This window comes from Chaetodon trifascialis, chromosome 8, assembly GCF_039877785.1.
Source record: "Chaetodon trifascialis isolate fChaTrf1 chromosome 8, fChaTrf1.hap1, whole genome shotgun sequence".
Taxonomy (NCBI): domain Eukaryota; kingdom Metazoa; phylum Chordata; class Actinopteri; order Chaetodontiformes; family Chaetodontidae; genus Chaetodon; species Chaetodon trifascialis.
This window is the reverse complement of record NC_092063.1, coordinates 29041476-29062248: the sequence shown is the minus strand read 5'-3', so window position 1 is coordinate 29062248 and position 20773 is coordinate 29041476. Positions and strand designations below refer to the sequence as shown.

Below are 20773 nucleotides of genomic sequence, written 5' to 3'. Positions count from 1 at the left end.
TTCGCTCCCCTTTTAATGTGTTTTTTTGTAGAGGGGAAGCAGTTTTTCTTCATTGCATGGACTAAACCTTGTGGCCATTAACTTTCATAGTTCCACCCCGTCACCTCCTTCGTTTCCCCGTGACTGGCTGTCAATTAAGACAGCTGATATAAAACAGCTGGCGATCATCAGCTCGAGGTCTTCCTGGTGTGTCAACCTGTGAGTCAGGGCGATCAGTCGTGCTGGCAAGGCGGACGAGACGGCGTGCTGTTGCTGGGCTAGGCTGTGCTGTGACGGGCTGTGACGAGACGAGACGAGACGACATGACGCTGCTGCTGCTGCCGCTGTCGCCACTGTGATACTGTGATGGACCAGATATCTCGATGAATAAAGGAACGAAAACCCGCCTGATCTGTATAGTTTGTGTGAGTGTGCTGCTAACTGCTGTGGTGTCCATCAGTAATTGTGACTGTTGATGATTGCAGCAATACGGATCGACGACGAGCGGAGAGACGAGAGCCGAGCAGAGACAAGAACAGCTGACAGCCTGCACGCTGACGCCGGACCACGCCCCCTGCCACGGAACCTTCACTGCTGAGTAAAAAAACTCTTGTTAGACTGGACAGGAACCTATGAGACGTTAAAGGACTGCAGTAACTTTTATTCTTTTTTTAAAATCTCTTCCTTAATAACTACACCCCTTGTTTTAAACCTTGTCTTTTTAATTTAATTGTTGAATTTGTACCTTCCTTTTGTGTCTGTGTTGGTGTGGCCCGGGGATATTAAAATACTATTTGTCACAGCCTTGTGACATACTAGCCATGGACTGTCCCATAAAAATTTTGTGTCCCTCCTGGGCTGTCTGCAGGTCCACTAGTTCTAACTAGCTTTGTCTACAAGTGCTTTGAATGTCTTCAGGTAAATTATGGCAACATCACTTCCAGTTATCAATTCTAAACCTATCAATTCAACTAGAGTGTGTCCTACATTTATTTATTTTTTCTGTCTAATGCTCAGCACTGTCCAGGTTTACTTTACTTACTGCTCCCAGATTTAAAAAAAAAAAAATTTCCTCAGGGTCTTTACGGGTAGTGATTTCCCTTACTGCCTTGGAGAAAAATTCTGTCTCCCCATGCCAACTTTTCTACACTTACATTGTAATGCTTAGCATTTGGCTGGGGCTTTGTGCCTCTCCTTCCCATATAAGCGACACCTGGAGTCCCTTGAGTGGGCTTGCCCCCATCCATCACATCTCTCTTCCACAGGTGATCTCCCACCGCTCTGCAATGGTTGCTGAGCAACTTTCTGCACATTGAATGCTTCCTGTTGCTCCTGCTGGCTCTGCTGTGGTATGTAGTCGGCTTGCCTTACCATTACCTAACCCTCAAATTTAGCTCATACCATTTCATAGTTGTCCTCTCTCTTTCCCTTCTCCAGAGGTGAACGACTTGAAAATGTTTTCAGCTTTGTGGTCCATGGCATAGGTAAGTGCTTACCTGGACCTCACAGCAGTCGATCTGTGCCATCCGAATCTGTCTCCAGGCTGCTCAAAGTTGATGTTTTCTGGCAGCTAAACTCTCTGAGCACTGCTGACACCCTGTCAAATAAACTGTGGCAGCTACAACTTACTTGAACTCAGAACAAGTGGTTTTCTTATCTTCAAAGTTGCTTAATCTAGCTCTCTTGAATGATGACATGGTATGTCCGTCTACCTGTATTTGAGGTAGACGGGTGGACCCCTGGACACCCACTTGATAAGTATCCCGTGGGCATGGGGCAGCTGGCAAGTTGTCCCTTATTTTTCCACACTGAAGGTGGCAACCCTAATGCTAAGATTTGCTAATTAGCAGTAAAAACAAAGTAAAACTGAGGCTGTAGGGAATGTCAGTATTTTGCAGCTCATAAAACAAAGTGTTGGACAAGCTAAAATGATTGCAAAATTATAGGTAAATAAATATATTATCAATGACAACCCCCAAGACACCAAATTTTGCAGTGTCAGAGAATCTACTCTTTTGCAGAAAATGGCCACTGTCTTGTTTTACAGACACATTTTTATAATTGCTGTCAGGCTTAAGAAACTTGCAAATCTTAAAAAATATAACTTTCAACAATCTCTGATTATTTTGAACCTTGGGATTTATTGTAATGAATATCATCATGACCTTCACCCAAACAGTTTGTGTATGCAATGATAGTACACAGCAAATACTCGTTAAGTTGAGAAATAACAGGTCTAACACAATGAGTGCTGCACTTGAGGTGCTTTATTTGAAGCAGTGTCCATGTGAACATTTTTTTACAGGATCACAGATCAAGTCCTCTACCTCTCTGACAGACCTGTCTCGAACCCCAATCTTCCTCTTGACCACACATCTCAAACACAGCTCATGAAAATCTCATCTGACACCAAAATCAAAAGTTCAAGCTTCAACAAGTTGTGTACAATTTTGAATGAAATCTGGTTAGAAGTCAGCACTATTCTTTCAAGGAGAACTTTGGTAACAAAGAAGAGTGCGCTCCTTTTTAAAAAAAAAAAAAAAAAAAAAAAAAAGCATTCTTAAATAAAAGTAGAGACATGACTGACCTGGAGGTCTGCAATTGTGAAAGGCAGAAAGACAGTGACAGGCAGCTCCAGTGTGTGAGGCAGGGGGGGCTGCAGGTCCCTCCCTGTGTCAGTGCAATTCATTCTTAACAGACTGTAACTAATAATCTCTTATACACAAAATAGAGTTGTAAAGGCAGTTACTTTCGCATTATATCAGCTTCTGTTGTTATTCTCCATACTTCATAATTAATACAGTTTGTACACTGGTTTATGGTATTGGTAAGTGGCTCTATTTACATTTCTGTCTATTCACAAATATAAAGAACTGCAATGTTGAGTACACCTGCTGCCATCAGCAGTCATACACAGTAAACACAGAGAACCAGTGCGTTTTCGTCATACGGAAAACCAAACTTACATGTCCTTGCATATGTTTTTTAAGTCATGTACATGTATGTGCTTTGTCAAAGATCAGGTCATGTGGCTAAACAAAGTACACAGGTGTCTGATGATTCCCTTTACTGCAGTTTGTTAAACAGTTTAAAAGACTGAGGCTTACAACAATCAATATCCTTTGAAAAGCCATGTTATCAGGACTCGAGCAGTAAGCAGTCCTCATTCTCACTGGTAGGGAGCATGAGCTGCTGCTCGTAGTAGAGACTCTTGGCATAGTTGATTTCTTGAGAGATTTTGATAGCGAGACTCTCACTCTTCACATGGACCTGTGGAGAGGATTGTCACACGATTAATGAGTGTAACAAGTGCACGTCACTTGTTTACATACCATGTTGCACATGTTTTATAGTTTCATCGAAATTACTTGCACTACCTGCACAAAAGCCATACTGTTTATACCTCATGCCAATTGCACTACCTACATGAATTTATATTTTGGATATTATGACTATTTGCACTTCTGGTTAGATGCTAAACTGCATTTTGTTGTCTCTGTGCTGCACTCTGACGATGACAATAAAATTGAATCTAATCTAATCTTATCTAAAAGTGGAAACACCGATGCTGGGATCAGACACTCAGACAGCAAGCTTTAGGAATAAAATAAAGCATTACTAACACATTATATACTCTGTGATCAACACAGTTACTGTCATTCCTGATCCTGGAATCTGTTTCTGGCACCTCCTGTCTTACTTGCATATCATGTAGGTCATGTAGGCTTTTGAAATAGTCACTGTGATGCAGTAACAATAAATGTTTCCATATATAATCAGGGTTTTTATGAATGAAAGTGAAGTTGGAAGCATTCACGATAACTAGGTGGGGAAATTGGTTGTCTTTTCCTTCTATATGTAGAAAGGTGATGGCAGTGTGGGTGAAAAGGATGACATCACAGCCAACAGGTGGGATTCATTTAGCATTCCTGACGAGAAGGGGGGGGGGTCAAATAGTTATGGGTTAGCCCAAATGAAGAGCATTCTGTGCTGTTATTGGTCAGTGTCACCAAAGACTGTAGAAGTTGTCACTCTGTGGCATCCACCCAAAGATAATAGAGTAGTACAAACTTCAGTTTGTACTGCTCAAAGCAAACAATGACATTTTGTCTTACCCTAACCAATAAGCAGTGATCTGTCCTGCTGACATAAAATGTATTATTTCTGTGAAGTGATTTACGTCAACCTGTACTGCAACAAACATCTCATTAACAATAGTCATCATTTTCATGTCCATTATCTCTCTCTATTTTACACAGATGGACAGTAGCCAACTATGAGGATGACATCATATCCTTAATCCCACCTACATGGCTCTGATTGTCATGTTTTTTTTTTCCAGCTGGAAGACACAACCATCACCATCATAGAGCATAATGCCAGAACTATTTGAATCCCTGTGCAAATCAAAGATGCAATTCGGAGGTCTGGAACCAGGATGCGCTAACATTTATTTCTAGAAACTATACAACTTTTTCGACTAAACGGTTCCAGGAACTATGGAACTCCAGGACTAAACTGGGAGAACTTTTCTGTTGTCTTGTATGTGTGTCCACTGTATCTGAATAACCGTGCAGATTCTGAACATTGGATCCATGATGGGTGACAACACAATGTTCACACAAGAAAACAACAAAAGACTAATCCTGTTGTCGTTGTTGTTGTTGTTGTAATTATTGTACTGTGAAACTCGAGAGGACCTGTCTCCACAGTATGCAATGTGCTGAGGGTTGATGGCTATTTGTATTTGCTTTACAATGTATCCACCATCACCTCGCTCTCTCGATCTGTATTTTAAACACCTTGTTTTAAACATTAGAAAAACAACAAGAAATGTGGGACTCCCATCCTTATATCGATTCTAGTATTAACTTGCTATGAGGTGGTACAAAAAGTTGTAGTTGCCATTTGTAGTACTACCCCTGCAAGGGTAGCACTATTTTTTGTGGAATTTAGGTGATCCTAAAGCAGTTGTACTATCCTGAAACTGCATATGAAAAATCTGTCATATGAGTGTCTCACCATAGGTTTCTGGTGTGAGGGGCCAGGAATAGCTACACCACTGCTGGTGCTCTCTGCCTTCTTGGTGAGCTGCACATATATCTTCCCATGATCCTTAGAGACCAGGCAATGGTAGAGGTCATCGTACTTGACCTCCAGGAAGATGGCCTCGCGATCAACATAGTCTCCTGGTTTCAGGAAGTAGACCACTTTGGAGGAGATGAGGACGCAGTAGCTGTCGATGGGCTCCACAGCAATGAAACTAGTGTGGGAAACACATAGTTAACTCTCTGTGTGATGGAATGGCAGATAATCAGAGTATTAGACACATGCGGTGGATATGAGTGCAGTGAAATGAGTGAGACTCACAACTCAGAGTGGATGTTGTCAGTGAGGCGGAAGAGCTGCTCCTGACCATCAGCCTGTGTCGCTGAGTGTCGAGGGAGCAGACCCTGAGGTCCCTTACAGCAGCGAGGCTTCCTGACCCGCTGCACGCTGAGCCTGAACCACACAGCAAGAACTTAGTGACTTAGTGTTTAAGAAGGGATCAAGAATTCATTTTTTAATTGGGCCTTTTTATATCCATGTTAATATGATGAGTTTGTGTTGATGGCACTCTCTTTATCTGCTTGCCTTGATGTGCTTTATTCTAAGAGATTACAATTAGGTTTTTATCAAGAGTACAGTAAGAAGTAAGAAAGAAGCACTCTGTTAAGGTTAATGAAAAATGGTGACCAAATGTGACCCAAGATCAGATGCATTTATTTTGTCAATATTAAACTAAAACCACCATCTTTACCTAATCTTTTTAGGTAAATTAGGGGGAAGTTGTTCATTCTGCATCACATGAGTCTTGAATTCACAGCCTTTGTCACCAATGGCACGTCATGATCATGTTGAGTTACCCGGAGAAAATGTGATGTATTAAGATGTCCATATGATAAAATTTATGTTGCTTAAAGAACCCACACCCTAAAACAAAAGATAATGACCCACCCATTAACACCTATTGACCCAATGACACCATGACTCATGTGACTCTAATGACTCACATGATGGCTGGGTGGGTCAACGATCCTGCAAGAATATAAATGTCTGGGACTCCCTACCTGCCAGCATGCTCCATTTGCAGCACGCCTCATTCAAATTTAGAATATCCGTTGACAGCCAATACGAAACTGTTTGGCGCAATTAGCCATGCATCTTAAAATGTGGTACACTCCTGTAGACTAGTAGGTGGCAGCAATTATTCCCAAACCACCCCCACCTCCTTATACCGGTGGTACCTGCCCAGCAGTGAATCAACTATTACCCTGTTACTACTGTATACTACTGCTTATACATACTACTACAATTACAACTACTGTTACTTTGGTTGGCTTGACTCTACTCACTCTTTTTTATTTTTCCATTGTCAAAAGTTGTGGATGGTATCTGGTACCTCTACCAAGAGAGCTGAACCAATACTGGATGGAGTGAAAACACTGCAGAATGCTGATTGGTCAGAGAATCATCACTTGTGTGACAGAGTATCCAGAGTTGTCTCCTCATCTGCATTCTATTGCAGGATTTCCCAAACTGTTTTCTTTTTTCGGCAAACTTTTGCCTTTCTACGTCCAGTCTTTTGTAAAACTAAGTTTGTCTCGTTGCCCTGACAAACAAATGCTGGAAAAAATTCTTGCAATATTGTATTTAAAGCTGTGTTTCAGAAGCTGTCACTGAGCTGAAGCTCAACACACAGCCCTGAGGGGTTCCTGTGTTTAGGATGAAGGTGGAGGAGGTGTGGTTACTGTGACGGCTCCTGTATGTCTGTGTGTGTTGTCTCTGAGGTGGGAGCTGATTGCAATGGTGACCAGGAGAACCTGATTGTGGCTATTGGGAGCACCTGGGCTCAGTGCTCTACAGTATATAAAAGGCCCAGCTTCTTGCCTGCCCCTCTCTCTCTCAGACCCTGACCACGCTTGCACCTTTTCAGTTTGGTTAATCTTTAGTTTACTGCACAACACTCATCACAACATCATATCCGTGCAACCACATGAACATTACTGATATTACTGATTGAAACACACCCCATTTCCTTTGGATTATTGTTGGTTTACAATAAAACATGGACTTGCCAGCCTTTTGTAGTCTTTTCCCTTCATTTGTCATAACCCAGAGCCAGGGTTGTGATGTTATCAACATGATGTGGTAGGTTTGTGGGTTTGTTAAATGTGGACCTGAAGTCCACGAATATACAGTCTAACATAACTGTTTGGTTCATCTAAATGTGAGGTTGTGGGGCTACAGAGCAATGTGGAAAGCTGTTGTTATAGCATCCTCTCTGGAGCAGTTTTCCCAGTAGGCAAACTGGTCCTTATCCAGATCAGGTGGGATTGTGGTTCTGATGTGCAAAAGTGTGAGCACCTTATGGCTGAGACCATTTGATCCAGCCCACAAAGCAAATCATTAATACAAAAATTACTGCAATTACTTTATTTCAAGAGATAAAAGAAAATAATATTAAATAGCTGACACATTCTTCTGAATGGTTCCTGAGTGACATAGTGGTTGATATCATGTCAATGCATCATGCAACAAAATAAAAGTAGGACAAATTATTGTTGTAAAGACAAATGAGCTTAGATAAGGTCAAATGAGCTTAGATAAGGTCAAGGCTCCCAAACTCTGCAGAGTTTGGGTGCCTAACAAGCAGTTTTCACAAGAATGCACTCTGACAGACATAATGTTATGCCGAAGTTTTGTAGTGAGTGAGGTAATTACAAAGAATTTGAAACCTCATTCAAAAGGAGAATTTGTGAAGGAATGCCTTGTGCAGCAGACAAAGTAAAATTGTTTCAAATGTCAGTCTCAAAGAATAAATGGAGGTGAAGGGAATACCTATTGTGGAAATCAGTGACAGCAAGTGGCTGTGTGATTTGACCGTCATGGTGGACTTACCAAGTACCTCTCAGAGCTGAGCTTCAAGCTCCAGTCAGCTTCTCTAGCTTTCTGCCTTCAAATGTGAAATCATTTGACTCAACATGGCTGTACAGTGCAACATATGCTGCACAGGTTATGAAAAAAGTCGCTCTGTGCGATGAATGAAGTTATCGCAACTAGCGTCTGTGTGATAAGGCATGTGTGTGAGACATTCTGAAATGGTGCTAAAACACTCATCTGGATGGGGATTGTTCTTGTTTTAAACTACTTTGAAATGAAAATGTGAACATAGCCAGCAGTGCCTGTTGGAGTGTGCTTGTTTGTGTGCGACATGAATGGATAGTGCATCACTCTTCTACTTGGTAGTTGTAAGTCTGTCCTACGCTTAAAAATCATGCTTCTGGCTGTGTAGAGTCAATACATCCAACATCAATTCTGACAATTCCTAGGGGACGCCCACCATATTGTTACAGGGAAACTGCACCTCCTAACACAAGTAAAAATAGGCAGGAGGTCTAACCATAACTAAAATCATCATAACTTGCTGAATTTTCAATCAATTTTCAAGTGGTTAGCTTTGTTACAAATCCCAGACATTTATGTATGATAAAGGATACTTGGTTAAACTTGGGCTGGAGCCTATCCCAGCTATCAGCGGGCGAGAGGCGGGGTACACCCTGGACCAGTTGCCAGTCGATTGCAGGGCAACATACAAGACAAACAACCATTCACACTCACACCTAGGGGCAATTTTAGAGTCACCAATTGGGAGGAAGCTGGAGTACCCGGAGAGAACCCACGCATCACGGGAAGAACATGCAAACTTCGCACAGAAAGGCCCCGCCCAGGGTTGAACCGGCAACCTTCTTGCTGTGAGGCACTCGCACTACCTGCTGCGCCACTGTGCTGCCCAACTTTAATGTCATTTGCCTGTTATATACTTGTTCAATTGATAAATTGATAAATGCACAGCCCTGGCCAATGAAGTAACCGACTGTGAAAGAAGTCTAGAAAACATCAGACATTAAGCAGCTACTTTGGCATTCTGGCACCTACAAAGAAATGCCAAACTGAACCCGAACAGAAGAAAACACTGAAAAGTGGCTCCAAGATGTGCCATGGCTTGAAGCTAACAAGCACACAAAAATGTGGTGCGATATATTATTTGCATGCATTTTCTGCAGACAAAACAGGCTCAAAGAATTTCAATCATCCATTATTTGATAAACACAAAAAGAGTTATGTAGCACACCAATGTGGCACAAACTATTACTGACAAATAAGGCAGTCAGGCCGAAAAGTCCAATCATTCCCTTGCTAAATAGTGAAACAAGTTGAATCAAGTTTAATGGCAAGCTCTGTGTAATTTTTTTCTCCGAGCATTTCATAAGGCTAAAGACGCACAACTTATGTCTTCCTATGCTGAGGATTTTGCTTGATTGTAGCAGCTATGACAAATATCTGAGGTGCGTGTTATACAGATGAAGGGGGGAAAAATCACTGGCGAGTTGAGAGCAAAGTAGCAGGCCATCACAAAAAAAACTTTTCAACTTGACAGAGACTCCAATAGGAAAGCATAGATGCAAGCAAGCACGAAAATTCTTTGCAGAATCCCCTGTGTATGACTAGGGCTGGGCGATATGGCTGAAAACTGTATCACGATATAAGTGTTTTATATTGGTCGATATCGATAATTATTGATATTTTTTATTACCTATGTAAAATAAGGACCAGGAGAAAAATACATTCAATTTAAACATTTTTATTTTAAATTTAACCTTACTCTGATAATAATCCCCTCAGCTATCAAGGCAGATTTTTCTGCAGGTTTAGTGCCAGGAAGTTCACAAGCTGATTCACCTTCTGGTGAATAAAATGTTTTCAAATATGTGCAGTGTTTTGCAAACAAAGCAGAAACTGAGGTAGACTTGACATCTGTAACATACAAAAAAACAAACATGATAGACAGCACAGTAAGATTGATTGAACTATAAAACCAGCCTTAAAACCAGAACTTTAGTCACTCTTCTTACTCTAAACATACATAAACTATTCAATTTCATTTTTATTGCGTAAGTGTGTTTTTTTGGTTGTGTTGTCGTGTTAGCGTCACTCCAACTGATCAGTAATTACACTCCCTATGTTGCTCGATTACCTGAGAGCGAGTACCTTTGTTCATGCAATCAACCTTGCTTCGCAACTACTGGTTTCTTCCGACGAAATGAAAAAAAAATTATGGAATGTTTTATCGAACGCATTTTTAATTGATATTGATTACCTGTCTATCGCGAGACATATCATTATCATTTTATCGTCCAGCCCTATGTATGACTTGCAAGTAGTACATTCAAACAATCCAGATTGTTACTCCAAAATCAACAATTTTGCTAAATTGTCTCTTATACTGCCTTCAACCAGTGTAGCATGTGAGAGGGGATTCTCACATCTCTATATAATAAAAACCAAGTATAGATCTTCACATCGCATACTTGTCTGATACACATTCACCTATCAAAGATGACCACAGAGACATTTGACCCAAAGCCATGTTGATCTGTGAAAGGAGACAGCTAATCAGAGGCAAAACAGTGACTGGAAAGTGCATCTCCATCATCTTCCATGCAGGAAGCTGAATCGGAAGATAGTGAGAAAGACTTTCTCAGTTGATGGTTTTTCTTTCTTTCTTATTTTTATTTTGTGCAATTAAGATTTAATATGGATGACATGAAAACTATAAAAGAACACATGGAATTATGTAGTAAGCAAAGAAGTATAAAGAAGGCAAAACATGTTTTATATTTAAGATTATTCCGAGTAGCCAGCATTTGCTTTGATGACACCTTGCAGACTACTGGGACCCTCTCAACCACTTCATGAGGTAGTCACCTGGAATGTTTTTCCAACAGTCTTGAAGGAAATCCTGTATATGCCGAGCACTTGTTGGCTGCTTTTTCTTCACTCTGTGGTGTAAGTCATCTCAACTAGGTTTAGGTTGGGTGACTGGGGAGGCCAGGTCATCTGATGCAGCACTCCACTACTCTCCTTCTTAGGAAAATGTCTGCTCTCTGACAAATAAGATGGACAAACTGCTGCTGCTCAAGAAAACAAAACACAGACTTTTGCAGAACCGCTGGCCTGTACTTTATTGAAACATGGTTCAGTGAGCACACACCAGACACTGCTTCCACCTTTTGTGAGCGGACTGCATAACAGAGCTTTTGGGAAAAATCAGAGGAGGCAGACTCTGCTTCTAAATTAACAAAGACTGCTGTATTATAAAAGATGGCAGCGCACACAAATGCAGGAGCCCCTCCAGCTCCTACTAACAGTGCCAGTGTTCATTTTGACAAGAATTTTAAATTTAGTTTTAGTCTTAGTCGTTCACTGAAAATAATTTTAAATTTAGTTTTAATCTTAGTTGCTTACTGAAAATTGTATTTGGTTTAAGTCACATTTTGGTCTTCAGCAAGATTTTTCTTTAATTTTAGTCAAATGTTTTAGTCATAATTTTTTCAGACAGTGTCATGATGCTGTAATGGATTTTGAACTATGCATTAGTCAGTAGGCTGAGAATGTGTTACTGATTGACCATACTTTTAGAAATCATATAAAAATGAATGCCAAAAGTGTGCTAGAAAAAGTGCAATAAAACAATTATCTTTTCTCACAGGTCATCCTATTTATTTTCTGCACATGGCACTGTGACTGAATGTACAGTAAAAGTGAAGCAGACCTTGTAGACATGGCACACTGCCCTCTTCATTTGGGTACAACCTAGAGTACGCAAATGAAGAGGCGGCGCCACCAGGATGGTGCTTGACACAGCTGCCTGGCAGAAGAGTCAACCTAAGATGGTAAACATCTCTGGACATCTCAGGACTAGGCTGCAAGGACACACATACCAGTCCATCATCACCTCTGTTCCTCCTATTTGTGCTACGTATATTTACCCCAATTAGGCATGGAGGAGGAACAGGAGGAGCACTGTCAGAGCAGAGCAGTGGGTCAGGGATGGTCTGGGGAGGCATATCCTTGCAGAGTCCCACAGACCTCCATGTCATAGTCAATGGTACCCTGACTGCTGTTAGGTCAGCAGTCAGCTGTGTACTATGTAATGTTTACGGATGAATAACAAACAAACTTGAACTAGGTGTACAACCCTCACCTTGAGACTATATCCATATCCCTGTATTCACTGCGGGATTTCTTGTTTCTTCTGGAAGGTGTCTACATCCCATTGTAGGTCTGCGTTAGGCTTTAAAACACCTGGCTGACCAGATTAGTAACATGAAGCCAAAACATCCAGATTCCCTGCTCATTGTTAGTGGGGATTTCAACAGAGCAAACTTCAGCCAAAAACTACCAAAAGACAGACACATCAAGTGTCCCACAAAGGACAGTAACATTCTAGACCAATGCTATGCAATATTAAAGGACGCATATTGCTCTGTCCCCTGTGCATCCCTGGGATCCTCTGATCACTGTTTGGTCCATCTTCTTCCAACCTGCAGGCAGAAATTGAAATCTGCTAAGCCTGCAGTTAAGACTGTGAAAAGACTGACCGCTGATGGAAAGCTGGAACTACAGGCCTGCTTTGACTGCACTGATTGGAGTGTTTTTGAGTCTACTGCAACAGACCTGGCTGAACTGTACTGTGACATGTTAAAGTAGTTTTTGTGAGGACTTCTGTGTGCCAGCTAAAACCTTCTGCACATACAACAACAACACACCATGGTTCTTGGCTAGACTCAGAAAGCTTCTCCAGGCTAAGGTGGAGGCCTGAAGAAGTGAGGAGTCCTGTACAACCAAGCCAGAAACACACTGACAAAGGAGATTAAAGTAGCAAAGAGGTGCTACACCAAAAAGCTGAAGGACAGCTTTTCAGTGAACAACAATTTATCACTATGAAGAAAACTGCAGGACATTACCAACTACAGGAGACCATCCCCCCCACACTGCTGAGAACCACCAAGTGGCTGATGACCTGAGCACATTTCATTGCAGGTTTGATAGGCCAACATCAACACACATCACTGACCCTGGCTCAGACAAAAAACAAATAAGCATGCACACGCCCTGCACCACTATCACCTCTCCTCACTGACCCCCCACCAGCACTCAGGATCTGTGAACAGAGTGTGTCACCTCTTAAAGAGACAGAAGTTCAGGCCCAGACAGAATGTCCGCCTCCTGTCTGAAAGTCTGTGCTGACCAGCCAACACCCATCTTACACAGATTTCAACTCACTGGAGCTGTGAGAAGTTCCCTCATGCTTCAAACACTCCATAATACCTGTAGTACCAAATAAATCCTCCATTTGAGGATTAAATGACTACAGGCCAGTTGCCCTGGTGCCTTTGGTCATGAAATCTTTTGACAGACTAGTTTTGACTGGTTTTAACCTGAAAGACATTACCTCCTGCACATTATGCAATTTGCCTACTGGGCAGGTCAGTGGAGGAAGTAACATGGACTGCACTACATCCTGCAACACCTTGACCACTGAGGGACATTTTCAAGATCCTGTTTGTGGACTTCAGCTCAGTTCAACACCATCACCACAGAAATCCTCAACTCAGAACTCACCCAGCTCACTGTGTCAGTATTACCTAGTCAGTGGATAACAAACTTCTGACAGAAAAAAAGGCCCCTTTTTCCTCGAGCAGGCACCGAAGGCATGATGGAGGACATGCCCCCGGCGCCCACAGCGGGAATCGAACCCGGGACCTTCTAGGTGTGAGGCGACAGTGTTGCCACCGTGTACTTCTTGTGTCTGCTCAGGAAGTTCAACCTGTTCAACAGTTGCTGATCCAGTTCTACACAGGAATAATCCAATCTGTTCCATGCACATCCATTATCATCTGGTTTGGGTCTGCCACCAAACAGGACAAGAACAGACAACAACAAATTACAAGGACTGCTGAGGAAATCATTGGACCATTCAGGACTTGCCCTCCTCCAGAGTGAGGAAATGGGCATGAAGCATCACTGCAGACCTCTCACATCCTGGGCACAACCTGTTCCAACTTGACCCCTATGGTAGGCGCTACAGAGCACTGAACGCCAAAACAACCAGACACAAAATTAGTTTCTTCCCACAAGCCACCAACCTGGTGAACAGTTAGCTAGTCATACAGTGTCACTAACCCTCTAACAACAAAATATCAACTGACAGGCCAATTATCATCCAATAATGCACAAATTTTAACGTGTACATTTTTCACTTACTGTCATTGTCAACATAAATCCCTACAGTTTGGAAATTTCATTGCACAGATTGTTTATGGCTTCATCAGTCTTTGTATATATTGCTTAGTTTATTATTATTTATTATTATTTTATTTGTACAACTTCACTTATTGTTGTCTTTTTGTCTCCACTGAGTTGTACGTATTTTTTCCCCATGCAAGTACTGTATATTGAGTGAAATATTTAAACTGAAATCAAACTCCTTGTATCTGCAAACATAATTGGTCAATAAACCTGATTCTGATTCTGATAGACCTCAAATAGCCTGGAGGTGTGTTTTGGGCCACGAAGTGCAAACCAGATGGGATGGCATGTTGTTTCAAAATGCTGTGGGTGCTGCTGGTTAAGTGTGCTATAAATTTTGAATAAATCAAGTGCCACCAGCAAAGCACTGCCACACCTTCTTCTCCATGCTTCACAGTTGGAACCACACATGCAAATATCACCTGTTCAACTTCTGTGCATCACAAACAGACATTGTGGTTGGCCGTGCCTGGATTGTGGATCTTGGTTGCGCCTACTGCTACTGTTATTATCATTAGTCATATTTCTATTCTTATTATACAGTTTACATATTATTGTTATGGCATATGTATACTAAAGAGTCATATCTCTATTACTATAGTATTGCTATACATTTTTTCTAAACATATTCTATCATACATATACCATATACATATACTATCATATACCCACTCTAAACCCAACCACTTGAAGCAGAGGGCTGCCCACCCAGAGTCTGGTTCTGTTCGAGGTTTCTGCCTGTTAAAAAATAAAAAAAAGTTTTGCTTATTGCTGGGTCCCACCAGGACCCACCACCACCCCTTAATGACATGCTGCGACCCAAGCCGCGACATAAATAGATGGCACTCTGCTGCATAAAAAATCCCAGTGACCCACTGAAAATGACAAACCAGTTGAGAATCAATGGTCTAGATCTCCTCAATGTGAAAAGTGCTGTGAAATAACTTCTGTTGTGAGGTGCCGATAATTATTGATTTCTGTGGCTATCCTCTGCAGCAGAGGTAACTCTTTGTCTTCACTTCCTGGGGCAGTCCCCATTAAAGTCAGTTCCATCATAGCATTTTATGGTTTTAGCAACTGCACATGGAAGACACATTCAAAGTTATTGAAATTTTCCAGTCTAACTGACCTTCATGTCTTCAAGTACTGATGGACTGCTGTTTCTCTATACTTTGTTGAGTGGTTCTTGCCATTTTATATTTACTACAGTAAATAGGGCTATTAACTGTATGTCTATATCTCAGCACAATGCAACAAATGGTCTCAAATGCATAGGCAAGAAATTCCACAAATTAAGTTTTTACAAGGCATCCAGAGCCTGGTTATGCCTGATGTTTCTGCCTGTTAAAAGGAAGTTTTTCCTCGCCACTGTCGCTTGCTCATGAGGGAATTGTTGGGTCTCTGTAGATAAAAGAGCTCGGCCTGTACCAGCTCTGTATGGAAAGTGTCCTGAAACAACTTTTGTTGTGATCTGGCGCTATACAAATAAAATTGAATTGGTTGGTTTAATACTTTTTTGTTTACTACATAATTCCACATGTTCTTTCATAGTTTTGATGTCATCAGTTCTACAATGTAGAAGATAATAAGGAAAAACAATTGGATAAGATGTGTCCAAACTTTTGATTGAATCTCGATGTCCTCATAGGAGAGTTTCGAATGGGTGACAAATGCTGTACATTAGTAAACAGTTCAAGATGCTGCTTATGCTATAATGTTTTATTAACGTTTGTATATTGATTATCAATATTAAATGGTAAGACTTAAAGTGTTTCCCATTGAAATATAGTAGTAAATATTTAGTAGTATATAAATGTAATTGCATGCTCAGCCACAGGTAATAAACAGACTTCTAAGGCAGGCAGGGCTTAAAAGAACAAGGTCCCCTGCATGCTTCATGATGTAGAGAACCATTTACCTGCTCTGGTCACAAGTTTTCATCTGCATACATACAGCAAATAAAATCTCCTTCCACATAGTTCTTCAGCTTTCCAAGTTGAAGAACTATGTGTTTAATGTTTGTTAGTTAGGACTAATTGACAGCAGACAGATCATGAACATATAAGCATGTCAAGTCACTTTCAGAATGTGTTATTATAAGAGGTAGCAAATGTTAACTCTGCAGAGACCTGAAAATCTCTTTGACTCAGTATAATACAGAAGGTGGAGCCTTTTTCCATAACACAGGTAATCGATTCAACCCACCTGTGGTTACTAAGACTAGCCATGTCCCGGACCGTCTGTGCCGTCTCTGAGGCAAAGTCCAAAGCTCCAGCCACCGGTTTGGTCACAGTGCCGACCAAACCTTTACCCAGGCCTGAGAAGAAGCCACTGACTCCACCCTCCGTCTTCACCCCCTCCACTGTGGAGGTGATGATGCTCGTCATGCCTCCAATGATACCTGGGGGAAGGAAGAGTTATTTAAAAGGATATCTTGCAGAGACAGGGCCTTTAAGGAGGACAGAAATGGAATCTGACTGGTATCACTGAGGTATTCAGCTTCTCATGTACACCCACTCACTTTTGTACCCTCTTTGCAGGAATTTGTGTTCCAAGTCAGACGTGTTTGTTGAAATCTGAGTATCTGAGTATCTGAGCATGGTGCATACAGTCAAACTTAGAAAGAGGAAGGCTTCTTTTTAAAGGTGTATGGTGAAAGGACTGTCCATGTAGGAGTGAGTTTCTGTCAGCTGGCTTACTGTATAAGCTAATAACTTTCAACAACACCAGATGAACAATGCTTGTGTGATTAGCTTGCAAAATTCCAGCAGAGTAAGTCCGCTGAGGATTCTTTAAGTAGGAATAAAAAGGGAATACACCAAAGTAACTTTTCTTTTTTTAATTTTCGATGATGTCACTTTAAAGAAGTTTACATGTTTTATAAAATATTCAGGTACAAAAATATGATTGGACGCCTCCTCTGACGCAATGACGTCGGCAGAAAACGACCTCGATGCGTCTGTGAACGCGAATCGAGCTTGGATTAGAACAGTTATGTGTTGGGTCCTGCTAAACTTTAACTCTGTTCATACAAGGCCGGACATCATCTTCAGTTCATCCCAGAAGGCACTCCTCTGCGACGAGTGGACGGCCTGGCTGTGGAGCGACCATATCCAGAAAGTCCAAACAATTTAGAGAAGAAACTGCTGAGCGTCTTCAGTGGATTGTCTCGGCTGCTAACGCAGCTGATCGCGCAGTTGGCGAGGAGAATGACCAAGATAAAAGCCAGACTGCTCGCTCTGGAGAAGCAGCCCCGACCGAACTGCAGCTGCGGAGACGAAGAGACGGGTGCGCAACGTACGTAAGTTACGTAAGTAACGTTAGCATTTAGTACTACATTGTGCAGTTTTTAGGGCGCCAAACCTTTATTATTCTTATTGCACTACGTTCCGAACGTTTGGTAATCATTCACGTTACATTTAACATTACAATGTATTTTGTATTTTAAAGGAAAAGGTGCGACATCTGCACAATAGTGACGGAAACGACAGGCGATATGAACCTGAGCAGGGGTAAGTTAATAAAATACACAGGAAATATTCTGCAGAATATAAGTAGACGTAAACGTTGCATGACCTGTACTTTTTGTGTTTTACAGACTAAACTCGCCCCACAACGAAACGGTGACGTCATATTTGATGGCGACTTTAAGTGGGAGTCCAGACATGGATGGTGTGGACAGCAGTCTTTTAAAACCTTTCTGTTGTTTCTTGTTGTTGTTTTTACTGAAGCCTGTCTTAATTATTTCAAACCAATATATATTTTCTTCCATCGGCCTGTAAGACATATTATGAGATGGTGTGGAGGAGCTTCAGGTATGCCCAGCCAACTCTTTCAGTTCAGGCAGCAACTTTGAAGATTTCAGCTCGCAGCAGACAGAGAAGGAAGCAGGTAAGAGTCCCATGAATGCCGCTTTATTTTCACAACAATGTAAAAATGGGCTGAATTTTATTTATTAGCTGCATTGTTTTTGACAAACATGCTCACATATGTTATCATGTGTTATTGTTTCTTAACAGTACTAATATTATATTAACACCTGTATTTTCAGCTGCTGGAAGCAAGAAGGAGTGTCCTAGCTCTCAAAACTCTGCCAGACTGCAAAATCGGCTGGAGAGCGACCCAAAGTATGTGGCGACACACCGCAAGAGGCTTCGGATCAAGTCCCCTTCAAAGCAACAGGTGCCAACTCAGTATGACCCAGAGGCAGCAAAGAAGCATTTCCATAGGCCTTAGACTCTTTTTCATGCACCATGGACCAGCGGCATGGCCCAACCCAGAGACTCTTATCAGTGAACCCCTCTGCACATTTCCTTGCTTTTTTTCCCCAGTAGTCCCTGATTATACTTGGTTGATCCTTGTTAATGTGTGTGTCACGATTTCATTAAAGACTTTTTTTTCAAAATGTTTCTGTCAACTGTGTTCTTTGTGTTCTACTGTGTGGTAGTGTAGAAGGTGGATAGCCAAATAAATCAATGAATTATCAATCAAATAAAATATATATATCATTTCTATGTTATATATACATAAATATAACAATATAATAATTATTTTTAATTATTAATTTATTATATAGTATTTAATTTAATATGTATTTATTATTACTATTACCATTATTATTATTATTATTTGTGGCGCACAGATGACCAATAGCAGCAGAGTTGTCATCCAATCACATGATCGCTCACACATGTGATTGCAGTTGCTATCCAATCACATGAGGGTTTCCTTTTAAAATGCCTGTGGAATCATCCAATGGTTGTTTGTGAAGTCAGCAGGCCAGCCTGAGTAGATCAACGTAATTAGAGCTATTCGCACCTTCTCAAAGGCGCGATTAACCACGCCCCCCGCCGAGAGATGGTTCGTTTCTGACGATATTCGGAGCCGGCGAAGTTCCCCGTAAACTTGCCGTAAATTGCCGAAAATCAAGGAACTTCGCAGGGATTTACGGGTCGAAAATGTAGTTTTTCATGCAGTGAAGATGGTCGTCCTTCTATCAGGTTCTTTCATCTCCGGAGAGGACTTCCAAAGCTCTCTTATGCCACATTTCCACTAGTGCGGCTCAACTCGACTCGACTCGACTCGACTCTACTCTACCCGGTTGTTTTGTGTTTCCATTAGGGATAGTACCTGGTACCCGAAACTATTTTTTTTCCATTAGCCAACTAATGGAAGAGTCCCAGTGGTTCCAGACCTCTAATTTCACAATTATTCATGTCACTGTGCTCCTGGGAACACTAGAAGCTTTAAAAAACGATTTTATACCCTTAGCATGATCCATGTCTCACCAGAATTTTATCACAGCAGTCTACATAGAGTTCCTTGGACTTCAGGGTTTGGTTTTTGTTCTGACATGCAGTGTGAATTGCAGGACCTTATATACACAGGTGTGTGCCTTTCTAAACTACGTGCAATCTATTCTTCGCAGGGGGACTTCAATCATCATATCGAGTGTAAATTCATAGGCAAAAACAGCAATTTTAGCTATTCAAAATCAAATCTACATCACCATAAAGCGTGCAAAGTGAGGAGGTTTGAATACTGTCCGAAGCCACTGTATGGCATATTTCTTAAAAACTGGCAAAACTTGGGTCAACATAAGATGCCCAAGGGTACTTTGACATGTTGACTGCAGGGGCCTTCTGAGTGGATGGCGACTCTACATCCTGAGACACAGTCCCCTGAGTTTTAAATGCACTTAAAACTCATCAGCAAGTCATTAATCACTAAGCCTGACAAATGACTGCACAGTTTTTCACTCAACAATACTAACAATGTGAGCTGCCTTAACATTAAATCATCCTCACACCTCATAAACTTCTATACAAGTATATTTTTTCATTAGTCTGAATGGTTAGTCAAAATTTAATTTTAGGTTTTCGGGACGGCATAATTGTTAATTTAGACGACCACTAAATGATTTGCTCCACTAGCTGCAACTGCTGAAACTGTAGCCAGACACAAAAATGTTTCCAGGTTGTACCATGAGCTAGTCCATGGATCCCTGCTACCAGGTGCTCTCCACTGGTGGCTCCATGGTATCTGATGTACTCCCGCTCACTCTGGTGCCGGTTGTCCATGGTCTTTCCCAAACCATCTGATAAAGTCCCTGCAAACTGACACAGAGAGGGACATTCACACTAAATGGCCTCCTGCACTTTTATAATATTAATTATTTTTACTCTTCAGACAGTGTATATTCATGAGTTGGATACATTTACTGGAACACCTGTACAAAATAATACAACACTGCAACAGCAAACATATAAAAGTCACTGATACGCAACTCAGCAGAGGTGTACCTTGGCAGCAGAGTTGGACACACCATGGGTCACATTGCGTATGAGGCCACCCACGTTACCGTACTTGATGAGCTCAGACACACCCTCAGTGACGTCATTGAGAAGACCCATGGGATTTCCCAGGAAGTCCACAGAGCCCAGGATCTGGGCTGCCTGGCTGATCAGTTCCTACAGACAGGAAACATGACTAAGTAATGATCTGACACAAACTGGACAATCTGCCACACCACATGACACACCTGCATGTGATATCTGTCCATGTAGCATCTCATAGGTGATGGAAATATGCAACCCTG

At 41.5% G+C, this 20773-nt stretch overlaps 1 protein-coding gene across 3 annotated transcripts in view; it reads right to left on the bottom strand.

Moving 5' to 3' along the window:
- Positions 1 to 2100: 2100 nt before the first annotated feature.
- Positions 2101 to 20773, bottom strand: part of vps13d (vacuolar protein sorting 13 homolog D) — a 261953-nt gene continuing 243280 nt past the window's right edge. For all 3 annotated transcript variants that reach the window (XM_070967714.1, XM_070967716.1, XM_070967715.1), the window contains 6 exons: positions 20478 to 20645; positions 20159 to 20291; positions 16381 to 16576; positions 5350 to 5481; positions 5002 to 5242; positions 2101 to 3249 (listed from right to left, as the gene is read on the bottom strand). In XM_070967714.1, coding sequence (XP_070823815.1) covers positions 3118 to 3249; positions 5002 to 5242; positions 5350 to 5481; positions 16381 to 16576; positions 20159 to 20291; positions 20478 to 20645 — 1002 coding nt within the window. In that variant the 3' untranslated portion in view covers positions 2101 to 3117. The remainder of the gene's footprint in view (positions 3250 to 5001; positions 5243 to 5349; positions 5482 to 16380; positions 16577 to 20158; positions 20292 to 20477; positions 20646 to 20773) is intronic.